General features: G+C 35.3%; 1 protein-coding gene across 1 annotated transcript in view; it reads right to left on the minus strand.

Moving 5' to 3' along the window:
* LOC137405254 (adhesion G-protein coupled receptor G4-like) overlaps window positions 1-12993 on the minus strand; it is a 37366-nt gene that overhangs the window by 11053 nt on the left and 13320 nt on the right. The window contains exons 7-17 of the mRNA XM_068091482.1: window positions 12471-12580; window positions 10985-11219; window positions 10033-10190; window positions 8821-9056; window positions 7178-7321; window positions 5839-5966; window positions 5592-5706; window positions 4690-4904; window positions 3567-3799; window positions 2217-2405; window positions 1261-1383 (exon numbers count right to left, since the gene is read on the minus strand). Coding sequence (XP_067947583.1) covers window positions 1261-1383; window positions 2217-2405; window positions 3567-3799; window positions 4690-4904; window positions 5592-5706; window positions 5839-5966; window positions 7178-7321; window positions 8821-9056; window positions 10033-10190; window positions 10985-11219; window positions 12471-12580 — 1886 coding nt within the window. The remainder of the gene's footprint in view (window positions 1-1260; window positions 1384-2216; window positions 2406-3566; window positions 3800-4689; window positions 4905-5591; window positions 5707-5838; window positions 5967-7177; window positions 7322-8820; window positions 9057-10032; window positions 10191-10984; window positions 11220-12470; window positions 12581-12993) is intronic.

Raw genomic sequence — 12993 nt, forward strand, 5'->3', positions numbered from 1 at the left:
TATATAAATATTTATTAAAAATATATCATTTGTAAAAATTGTGTTAAGGTTTGTAAAACATTGTGAATGTGTATTGTAAATAAAAGTATAATGATGACAAAAGCATAAAAAGACCTTTTCTGACGTTCGGTACGCGTGATCGATTCCATGTATCCATCCAGCGATTCGATTTATGCAATTTCTCTTTTCTGGCTAATTTGCTGAAAACCACTGCGCAGCATGGAAACGTACAATCCCCTCGACTTCGGAGGGAGCTGCTTCCCAGTACTGCGCACCATGGAAACATAGTGATTAGGAGTTGCGCCCTCATAGTGATTATGAACTAATAAACAAACTGATTTACCCCAAATATTGATTCTCTCTAGAACAGCCTAAAAATCTACCATTTAGACATCATGTCTCTCTATCAGATCACAATTTATTGTTGCATAGCCCCAAGACATGGTTCATTGCCAAACATTCGTTGGTCATTTTAATCTGTTGAATATTACTGTTCAGTTATTGTCACCAGAAGTTGCTATGGTAAACCAACTTACTCTTGGCTCAGGTAAAGACCAATCGTTATAATTCTGTCGTTACACGCTCGCAGTTTTTTTAGTACAGTTAGTAGTCTAGATGTGACAACTGGTGATAAAGCCTGAGATAGTTGAGTTTGGAACAAAAACAGAGACATCTTAAAGTATGGCGTAACTAATTGACAATGGTTAATATAATAGCTTAGACTAGCTGTGTTACCCGGCGTTGCCCGGGTAATAAAAAAGTCTGGACAGAAAATAGATTTGTATTTAACATATGACAACATTTACCATTCTATCTTTCAAACTACATATCATGAGAGAATTGTCTTGTGTAGTTGAAATAAATTGAGAGAAAAATGAAAACAACTGTAAAGGTTTTCAAACTTTGTCAAACAACTGTAACTTTCAAGTTATTAGCCTGGCACATTGCCAATGGAGAATTGCAGTAAGCTGCTAGGCTTCTAATGACGGTACTCCAAGACATTGCATCAGCATTGTTGTCTAGCTGCAGTTATTCTAATAATAGCTATAGCCGGAATGCAGACAGACTTACAACACAAAGACATACTTTGAGAAATATATATATAGATTGAAACAAACTTTAGGTATATCGATCAAGCCAATAGCCATGAAACAAGTCTTCAGTTATGTACTTTCAAAACTAACTTTAGGTAACTTTAAAGCAAAATTTTATAACAAGAGCTAAGGCTATTTGGCTAGTTATAACGAGTTAAGCACCTACCGTGTAACTTTCCATTTAAAGAAAACTTAATGTCATTGGCTGGCTTGCCGGAATGTGTGGAGAGATCACTCTTACGTTCTCGGCTGCTACCAGCCTTTGTTCTATTTGTCGTTTGTGATACGCCTGCAAAAAGTGTTGCTGATTTTACAACTTAATATGATCAGCGGCAGCATTGATGGAGGCCATATAGGTTACGATTAGTGGCAGCATAGATGAGAGCCACACTGGTTTCAACGTTTATTGAGTACTTGTTGGATTTGTCAGAGAACCATTATCACACTGTCAAAGTTGTACAATATGATTTACTGCTATGCTTTTCTGTAAAAGGTGTTTAAAAATTATATATATATATTTCAGAAGGAAAATGTTATAGAAAACTTTGTGTCATGGTGCTATTATTTAAAAGATGGTAGGACATACGTAATTGGCTGTTTCAACTACAGTTTGTTATTTCATCCAGAGGTTATGATAAAAAAGCTCACAACTCTTTCACTGTACTTTTCCTTATATTATTTTACAAATTGATTGGAATAAAGCTGTTTTGCATTATTTTAGACCGTTTGTTAAAATAACCATAAGGGATGTTATTTAATTCATTTGATCAGATTTAAAAACTTCATATTTTTAACACAGCTGTAAAAAAATTAAGGGTTTCTCTGATGACTGTTACAGTAATGTACGTGTTGGGAAAGCTCATTCCATTTTTTCCAGACAGTATAAAAACACAGATTCCTTGTTTAAAAAGGGTTATACCCAGATCTGTCACATCACAACATGAAAAGTTAAACCTTGTTGATAATATATATGACACTCCGCTCTTTAAAATACTTGTTCTGTTATGTTGAACTTCAGCTCACAGAAATCAGGTCTGCACTGCCATAAGGATTGATTGTAGCTTGAACAACTTTTAAGGTTTGCTACCTTAACTAACTACAGGAAGTCAATCAAAGCCTTACCATTATGCTTGTTGCTAGTTGAACTTTGGTAGTCTCCTGTGTAGTCAAAACAAGGACAGACTCGCATCCAGGAGAGCTGAGCATCTCTTTTTAGCACGCAATAGAATATAAAAAGGAAGAATCCTTGCAAGGAGTTGAATATGGTGAACAAGTAGCTGAAGACTACGTTGTTCTCTATAGCTGTGAACGCTGTAACAGTACAAGCAGTGCAGGTTAGTAAACACACAGCTGGTATATAGCATCACCAATAATGTTAGATCTCTTCATCATGCTGCTGACCAGCAATGGTGACCTATTTATTTATTTTTTAATTTATTTTATATAATTCATTCTTAGGAACAGAATAAGACAAGTAAAAATTGACACCAATGTAAACCTGACTACTATAAGTGTAGGGATGATTTTCTTGTCATGAGATTCACTTCAATCAAGGTATTTGTTGGTAACAACTAGTAGGGAACTTACAGAAGTAATTATACTGGTTTACCCAGTATTACCTAGCAACAATCATTACTACCCTATAAATCTACCAGCGAGTCATCAAGTAGTAGAAATAGAATATCTTTCTTATAGGTAGATATGTATCAATGAACAGTGGCTTTAGGGTGCTTCTAAATTCCCTATGTGTAGCCTAAAAGGGTAACTGTGACAAAAAATCATAAAAGTATCTATCGTGAAATGAGGTACGTACATGGTAAGTATTTATTTAGTTGTAGCAAATCTATGAAATTGGAAATATTCTCTATTTGTCGTTTTTAGTGATTTTGTGGCACGATATTAATTCTATCGAAGGAACGAATATAATAAAACTGGTTTGAGACCTAACGCGCTTGTTATGAAGTAAGTATACAGTTATTGTAGCCAGAAACATTAAAATCTGTACTATAATAAATTATATAAGCCGTATCTGTCTGTCTGTCCAAAGCTATAATAGAATGCTGAAAAAAAAAGAGTGCATCAATGAGATTGAAACTTGTGACAGTCCGCTTGGTAGACCAACATACTATCCACTGCACCTCTCAACTACTCAACCGCATTCTGGCTTAATTGTATGTATAGTTATTACACCTGATGATTTCTCACAGTGCACTGGACTGCCAAGGTATGAGTATTGTATAAAATCTTAGGCTAGATGTCCTAATAGTGTACTCCCTGGGCATATGCTTATTAATTGTCAGTGGTTTCATGAATCATGTACCATTGTCCCTTAATTGAGGAAAAAATACTTTTTTTTGACAATTTGAAGAGGTACCCGATTAGAATCTGGATGCCTCGCATATGCCTCAATCATGTGCCTATTACTTGTAGGAAGTCCACAAGGGCCATAACTCTGCCTGTTACATTACTCACCAGCCATAATCCACGTGAGGCCAAGAAGTATAAATACTGCAACGGCGCCTCGCAATTGCATAGACATATTACGTTTCTTTTCAAGATGAGACTCTGAGTATGTTGAGCCTCTCCGGCGTGCCACCCTTCGTAGCTGCTTCACAACAAGTATGAAGGCTACAGTGTTGGCTATAAGCACTAGACCCACAGGTGCAAGAACGGCGCCGTAAAATGGATATGTATCCAGCCAACATCTACAATAGTTATCATCTTGTGATAACGGGTGTTGAATTAAAGTAGAGCGAGAGTTTACTAGTTTTCTAAGAAGAATGAGACAAAATTATCTGAAGGAAAATGTGAGATCATGAAACAAAAAGCCAGAGCGAGAGACAAAATTTTGTAGAGTGCAGCAGAATGCTAGAATTTTAAACCAAATTTCAGAATGAAAGACAGAATACTAAATAGTGAGACAAAATGCCCATATGTGTAAAGCCAGTAGGTGTAAATAAGACGGAATACCAGTTTGGGAGATAATGCTAGAAAATGAGAGAATGCCAAAATGTGAAACAGAATGGTTGAGTGTGAGATCAAGTGCCTGAGAAAAATACAGAATGAGAGACAGAAGCCAGAAGGAGACAGATTGCCGGAATGTGAGACAAAATGCTCAAGTGTGATAAATAATGCTAAAATGTGAGACAGAACACCCAAGTGTGAGAAAGAATACTAGAATGTGAGACAGAACACCCAAATGTGAGACAGAACACTCAAGTGTGAGAAAGAATACTAGAATGTGAGACAGAACAATCAAGTGTGAGAAAGAATACTAGAATGTGTGACAGTACACTCAAGTGTAATAAAGAACATGTACTAGAATGTGAGATAGAACACCCAAGTGTGAGAAAGAATGTCAGAATGTGAGACAGAACACCGAAGTGTGAGGAAGTATGTCAAAAGGTGAGAACTTGTTTATTATCAAGTGTGTACTAGCAATACTAGTAACCAGTATAAGTTATTTTAGTTTGAGCAGACCTGGTGCCAGTTCAAGAATACCGCTGACAATACTAAAACTAACCTATCACACAAATATAGATATTAGTAATAGCGGTTAAACCGTAACTCTAAAATCACAATAAACTACACTTACAGTTGATCTTGGTAATAGATGTAATTCTCTCGACTTTGAGCAAGTGTTACGACTACGATGATTAGTGGAACTCCCCAGCCAACCAGCATAACTTTTAAGATGAACCTTTTGATGTAGGAGAAAACAAGAACTAAGGCTATATACATGTAGAAGGCCTCAATAGCCATCCAAGCAAAAGAAGCTAGTAAGGCATAATGAAGTAAAGCTCCCGTTACCTACAAACAAGGAACACGAGTTTTTAAAAACATGGTTTTTCGGGGGCATTAGTATAGCATGACATGACTGTCAAATTCACATTATACAACAGAGCTATGCAAAAAGGGTTTCTTCTTTCAACACACAAAATTTACCTTACTTCACTATTTGTTGTTTTTTCTCATGGTCTAATTTGTTTTAAACAATATTGATCAGTGTTAATAAAGTTAATATCGATTTAAATATATTTAAACAACCTAAAACAGCAAATTGTTTACAGTACATTCTTTGAATATACTTTGTAATACATGTATATTGTAATATTATCTATGATATAGATATCTGATATATCTAATATCTGATATATAATATATGATACCATATGATATCTGATACCTGACTATTACATATTTATTATGATGTATTATATACTTATAATATATAGTATATATAACATATATATATTATACATATTATATACATATACATGTATATTGCATATAAAATATATAATTCATATATAATATATTTCATAATTATTATTATAATATTATTATAATAATATTGTAGTCTCTCTATTGCATTGACAAGTATTTTATGTGTACACTGTTGGATGATATGCAAACCAACCCCGTATGATGCCAAGTGCTGCTCAGGTAAGAGACGTTGTACTTAATGAGCAAGAATACCAAGGTCTATCAACTTACGGCACATGGTATTGAGTCTCCGAACTGAGTGAGAGACAAAAAAAGGAGATTGAGAAGTCCAAGTGCTGAACAAAGGTTCAACAATATCTTGGAAGGGTTGTCTTTCCTTAGCTTGCTGCAAATGTACCAGAGAGCTATAATACTATTCTGGAAATGTGAATACCCACGACAAATCTGTGGAAGAATTGTTAAATTGTTCTTAAAATGAAGTTATTCTTTGCTACATTGGCTGATGAATTGTACTTACCGATGATAAAGGTAAGTTACCATGGTGATAACAATACCTAGTAAGGATATTCCACATCCTACGAATGATATATATGAAAGGATTTGAGAATGAATCGGATCGGATACGGAATCGTATCGGTTTACATCCTGCAAACAGTTATGAGCATACGTGAATGTTATGCAACAAAAATGCAATGCATATGTAATAGTAGCTTGCCCAACGATAGCTTATTCTTACAATAAAAGTCAAATATAGTAGAAATAGAAGTCGTTTCAGTTCCCAGATACTAGCAGCAGCCTCATGAAAATTATGATTGTTATTATGTTAATTAATATGTTAATTAACAATTATTAATTAATGTAATTCTTATGTTAATTATGTTATTTACAGTAGAAGCAAACAAAACTTTTAAAAGTAGTGTGAAACTGACATTTTACATACTTGTTTATATTTGGATTTGCCTCCCTTGGTCTGCTCTCATTGTGACATTAGTACATGCAGTTGCGTTGTACTTTGCATTTGTACCAATACCGATGCAAAACTTTTTATTTCTTTTATATGTATTTATATTTATTTATATTATATTTATTATTTTTTGTTTAGAAAGATGTAACATTTCTGTGTCTATGTGGGCCAAGTTGAAAGTATGAAGCTCTGGCTACTAATACTCTCCCAAATAACTGAGTGAATGGTTCAGTTTATGGTGCCACCTCCAACTCTCAAGCTCAATATCAGGAACTCAGGCTATCTATTGTTTGTATATTTACGTAACATAATGTATAATGGCCCAACAAACATTTGATTTTTATTAAAAATATTGTTCATAAATTTAAAAGGCTTAAAATTATTTAACTAAAAGTTAAAATTTGGCAATGAACTTTAAACAAGAGTTTTAAAGACATACAAGTAAAATGCTACACTCTTAATCTCATTGCGTTGAAACATAGGCTTAATGTATTGGAGACAATGCATGGCACATACTTAGTAAGTGTCAGGTAGAACCTTGCTTGGTAATGTTATCGCACGCGATGTTTTATTCCGTGTAATTTATAAGTGAAGCGTAGAAAATAACAAAAACACAAACAAAGGAAAAGGAATTGTCTGTTAGTTCTAGATGAGCTGCAGGACAGTTCTAGTGATTTCCTGTTTCCTGTCTCCCATGTTTTGTCAGAGTTGTCTACCTTAGCACAGGAGCAATTTAAAAACAGATATTTATAAACATGCCATAGCATAGTTTGAACCCCTGCCCAACTGTTCAGTTGTCCATGACTCTAACCAATACACCACAACTGCTCGACACTTGTTATGTACGATACTTCAAAATTTTCAATGTTTTAATTCATGGTTTACTACTAACCAGGAGAAGAGCAAAGTTGGTAAGATGGTTTGTTCTACATTCTGTTGAAAGTTCACTGACATGTTCTGTTGTGATGCCTTCATTCTCCCAGCTATGATTTTTCCACTCCCAATACGAGCACAGAGAAGACTCGTTGCCTGTTAGCTATGGAGAGTTACATACAATAGTTAAGGCTTATTATACAAACACTGACCATGTTAACCCATTGCTATACCGTATTACCCATTGCTATACCGTGTTAACCCATTGCTATAGAGGTTTAAAATGTTTTTGGAATAATAAAAGCTTCATTAAGTTTACTAACATCAACATGAGTTAGCATGCTATAGATATGCAAGAAGTTGACAACTTGAAATTGCTCAATTTATAATGAAGAACATTATTTTTCCTCTCCTATTTTTGATCGCAAGTACATAAACTTAATTTCTATAAATGCAAAGCTCTGTACAAGGCAGTACAATGAAAATACAAATCTTTATGATTTTTGTCTTAAATATAACCATTATAAACAGGATAATAATAGTAGAAGAAGCATGTTTTCATATACTCATAGCGGAATTATTTGATTTGGGTCAGTATTTATTTCTGCAATCTATCTCTAAACTAAAACAAACTTGTTTATAGATCTATAGCCTCTACTGAAGATCTCTATTAAAAACAGAGGAGAAAACTTCAAAAGATACATGTATTTATGCATATGGATGGATTCACATCAATTTGGAACCAGCCAAGCCTTTCCACCAATGGTGACCAGTAGCTGCTGCAGTGGGCCCTTCATTTAGCAGGCAGTAGCTAGCATGAATGTTTCTACATTTCACTGCTGCATAAAAATATGGAAATCTATGTTGCGGAATTGTGCCCCTTACTAAAGTTTTGCATGTTCTTTGAAAAACAGTTCAAAAGAAGGTTGAAACTTTTTTACAAAAGTTGTTTTCTACAGAGACTCAGGGTTGACTGTGGTCAACTTGAACAAGATGCTCTGCATAACCTCTGCATAACCTTGAGCTAGATAAATAAATGTTGATTAAATTTCACCTCATAATCCATTTCAAACACACAAAAAATATTTAGTCTCAAGTCCAGCACTTTTAAAAGCATTGGTTCAACAGATGATCCAATATTTTTACTATTTAGCTAGACAAAGTGCTATGAAATAAAACGGTTCCCCTTTTATTGATTAGTAGTACCCTGGCAGCACAGAGTGACCATGAGTCATCATCATATCTAATAACCATCTTCACAATGGTTCCAGTAGACTGCCGTCTAACACTCGTGATTGGGGAAAGTGTTAAAGTGTCAGTCTACTAAGCTAGATGTCCTGGGTTTGAATCCAGTACGATGCAATCAGACGCAGGCTTCAGACGCACGTATGGGCACAGTTCTTACTGCAGCGCAAGTTGAAACTATTTTAGCTATTTGGTCTTGGTGCAGTTATACTCAAACATTGAACATAGTGGACTGAGAGATACGCGCAACATAAATATTCTTGTCTAAAGAGCAGAAGACTCGATATTGGAACTGTTTTGCTCTGACATGGTACTAAATATAGCTGAAGATTTGTTATAATGATCGAATCAAAAGAGCTATTCTGAAAAAGCCACAGTATATTATACGGTGTGTAATTCTATGCACATTCTACATACTTGGCTAGTATGGCTGAGGACTATTATAGCTGGTTTCTTCAGTCCTTGTATACTCCTATCTCCAACCTGTGCTGATACAATCCAACTGTTCACTGAAGCATCGGTTGTGTTGGCATCATTCACAAGCACCTCAAACAACCTGTTAGATTTGTAAACTACAAACTTCAGGCGTTTGCTTTGGTCGCCTTGAGATAAAGTAGTTATCTCCCCTGGCAGCTGTACCTGTACCTCTTGACCTAACAATAAAATTAGTGCACGACTTGAAAAAATCTAACTGCTTAGAGAGCTACATGTAAAGCTGAAACAAGTTTTTACATTTTTAAAAGAATTTTTTACCACTCAGTATTTGTAAGCAAGGTTACCCATAATTCAGCACTTCTCCCAAATACTAGGAACCGCGATACCCGGCAACAACAAAAACAGTACATAAGTTAACTCAACTACCTTGATCGTTTGAAGACGGAGTGTTCAACATTAATTTAAATTGATATATAATTATGTTAATATATATATATAAAGGTTTTAAAGAAAATGCTACTAGTCTCAGATATATGCATGAAGATCAGCAGGAATCTCTTTGTTTTTTTCTTTTAATTATGAAATAATTTTTTATTTTGAAGAGACACGTAAGCCATAAACGAGGCTGCCAGCCATGCCAGGCATGCGCGTGGGTATGCATGAGCCCATGCATGTCCACGCGCATACCCACAGGCATGCGTGTGGACATGCGTGGGCCCATGCATGCCCACACACAGCAGGTGTGTGTGTCCGTCGGTGTAAATGGTATGAACTTCCTTATTGTTTGACAGATTCCATCCAGACTTCACATGTATATGCTCCTACTACCAGGTCACAAAAAATATTTGGGTTCAAAACTTTGTCTGGTTCCTAAGAACCATCTTCTTAAACATCCACTTGCGTGCTCTCTGGGTGAAAAGGAAATAAACACCAAGCATCATCGGGCTTGCTGCTATTCAAAATAAAATTCTTAATAATACCAAAATATTCACTAGAACAAATAAACACATAAATTATTATACTATTATGGATTTATACCATAAATTATTATGAAATACAATGAAGATCGACGAAAGATCAAATTAGTTAGAGTACATTATTTGCCCTAAACATCATTGTTCTTGCAAACAATGAGTCCATCCACAATTTGGCGCGCAGTGGTTGCTAAGGAATTTGTTATATGTGTGAACTAACCTCCATCATCAGAGAGTGACTCGGTAAATGTGTATGTATTCCTGCTCTGCTGAATTTCCTCCGAGTGCACAGTAAGAGTTCCCTTTCTCAACGTCACTACTCCTGTCTGTTCCCTGTTCAGAACCTTGTCTGAGAACAGCTCTATGCTCTTCACTAGCCTGACATATACAAGACATTAAGGATGCATTTGATAGGCTCATCTACATTAAGGATGCATTTGATAGGCTCATCTACATTAAGGATGCATTTGATAGGCTCATCTACATTAAGGATGCATTTGATAGGCTCATCTACATTAAGGATGCATTTGATAAGCTCAACAAAAGTGCCCTTCAAGAAATCTAAACCCTGTGTAGGTCTAGCTGAAGCCAGAAAGCCTTTATAACGGCTAGCCTTAGTACCTATACGAAAGATGAGATCACAGACTTAACAAATCTACCAAAAATTAAATCACCATAAGTTTAGAATATTAGGTTATTTTTCCAAAAAATAAACCAGTTAGTTTAATTTTTACTCAGAATTCGCACCATAATATTGCGGTTTCCAAATTTTCTTTTTCGGCTTGGGATGGATAAAAAAAATGTAAATAGCAACCTAAACAGATTTCTTCAAGTAAATGTTTATAATAATAGGCACCAGATATTCTGATAACTATATTTTTATATTAAAGAATGGGTTCTGAATTTTGGTCACACTGCGAAAAAACAACATTTTGGCAGACAGTTTTACTAATCTTTAAACATGGTTTTTATTTTTCAAATGCATTGAATTTTGTGCAGAAGCTTTTGCTGATTCCAAAAAACTTTAGATCAAAGCTTTACAACAAAAACTTTAAGTTTTACATGAAAAATATTGAGAGTACATCAGCAAAATTTTTTGGCATGGATTAATCTTGTCAAAACACGCAAAAAATTCTGTAATGAAATAGTTAAGCAGCTAGTTTAGTGCATACTTTTCTATGCTGCCGTCTCTCTGGTTAGCAGCATATAAACTCTCTTCAGCCACAGACTGCATCGAATCAAACGTGTTCATGTATTCTTCACGGTCTGCCACTGTTGGTTCGGCTACTTCCAAAGTTTTTCTCAAAATATTAGAGACGAGCTCGACATCATGACTTGAGATTAAATTATCAGTAGAGTTGTCTGTTCGTATGACAATCTCACTGACATTTTGGAGAATCTGCGAGGCTAAAGTAAAAAGAAGTATGATAGAATCATGTCAGAACTCTGACTCAACAATTAAAGTGATACGCATAGGAAAGTATTGATAGTATGTGTTTTATTTCATCAATTAGTCAAAATATAACATTAAGCAAAAATAAATATAATTACAGTATCGATTAAATGAAAAAATAAATAAAAGCCTAATTCCTAATTCCTCTTGATGAGGCCCACATGCGCGGTAGCACTGCAGCTGGTCGAGGCGCTGGGTCTACAGAAGTTGGCATAACTCGGCAATGCAGACAACATTCACCTTTTCATCAAAATTCAATTAGTAGGTCGGTCTTGATTAATCTAACGAGTGGCTCTTGAAATTTATTTACTAAAAGTTAAAATTTTTTATAAGTTTATTGGGAGACTGTTTGTGATAGCACTGCATATTCAATTTTTTTCGATCGAAAGCAATATAACATTTGTTAATGATAGATTGGTTTTTAAAATTCTAGTATTATAGTGAGAATCTTTTTTACTGTATAATCATTTGAAAAAAATTTTGAATGTCTTATCAAGAGAATGTTAAATTTTGTTCTGGTAAAGTTTATTAACAGGTAACATCAAAGTGTAGATGTGTTGAAATGATGGAGGATACATGTAGGCCTATAAGGTTAAGGAATTGCTAAGGCAAAACTATTTTCGCTTTAGAATTTCTTACTCGGATTCGTGTAAGTTAAAATCAAAAGACTTTAAATTGGTAGTTCAGTTACTATTAAAATTGTGAGTATAAGTGGATGACTCATAAACCAGCACCAGGTGTTATTATTGAGGTTGCTTGTATAAAGGCAGGCATACGAGTGTCTGTAACATTAGGGGTGTTGAGCTCGTTGGCGAAAATACCAACTATTTTACTTACAGAACCTGGAAAATATGACTACCTCAACATTTTAATGACGTTTTTTTGTAAGCTGGTTCACCAAAATGACATCTACACTTAAAACATTTCCAAATATTTGTCTATACAGCCAGCTTAACTCAGTTGAACAGAGCTAAAAATGTGAGTGTTTTATAGGGCCATCGCAGTAACGACATAATCACCTCTATGAGAGCAACCCAAAAATTTTGATAGTTATTATTGCATGTAATGAATACATGTACAACAATTTAGAATGCCCAACTGTGATGAGGTCTTGCCTAGGTTCTTGTTCCGCTTTATGTTTGTGCATACAGCACCCCTACTTTAAGTTGTTGTAAGATACCATCTAAGGCTAGTGTCTGTCTTACCTGTGTTCTCGTTGACCTCCTCCAACATTTCCTCAAGCTGTTCTGTGTACTGGGAAGGACACACGGTTATATCTTCCCTACCTAGCTGTGGTTCCCGGTTTTCAACAACACTGCAGAGAATATATGGAGACAGCGATAAGGAGCTGATGTGCCTATTGCAATGGATTTAAAGGAGTAAAGGCTACATTTCATTGATATAGACTCACTGGCAGTAATTCCTAATACTCCTGCAGTCTATGGGATTTATCTGTTCTTCTCATTAGGGAGACAACTCCGAACTGCAGTAATGGCTACCACGCAGTTGGGGTGACATGTACCGTTAGAGGCCAGAGCAGGTAAGTCTGTTTATTATGCATAGCATGGGGATAGTAAATGAGTTGACTCAGCCTTCTTGACAAGGGCAGGTAAGTATAAATACTTACTGGAACTGACGCTAAGCCTCTGCCTAAAGATGAGCTATCATTCATCAACATAACGTGATATCTACTCTCTCGGATGCCTGTTGGTCATGGTGCTAGCTAAC

The sequence above is a fragment of the Watersipora subatra genome, chromosome 9 (genome assembly GCF_963576615.1).
Source record: "Watersipora subatra chromosome 9, tzWatSuba1.1, whole genome shotgun sequence".
Lineage (NCBI taxonomy): Eukaryota > Metazoa > Bryozoa > Gymnolaemata > Cheilostomatida > Watersiporidae > Watersipora > Watersipora subatra.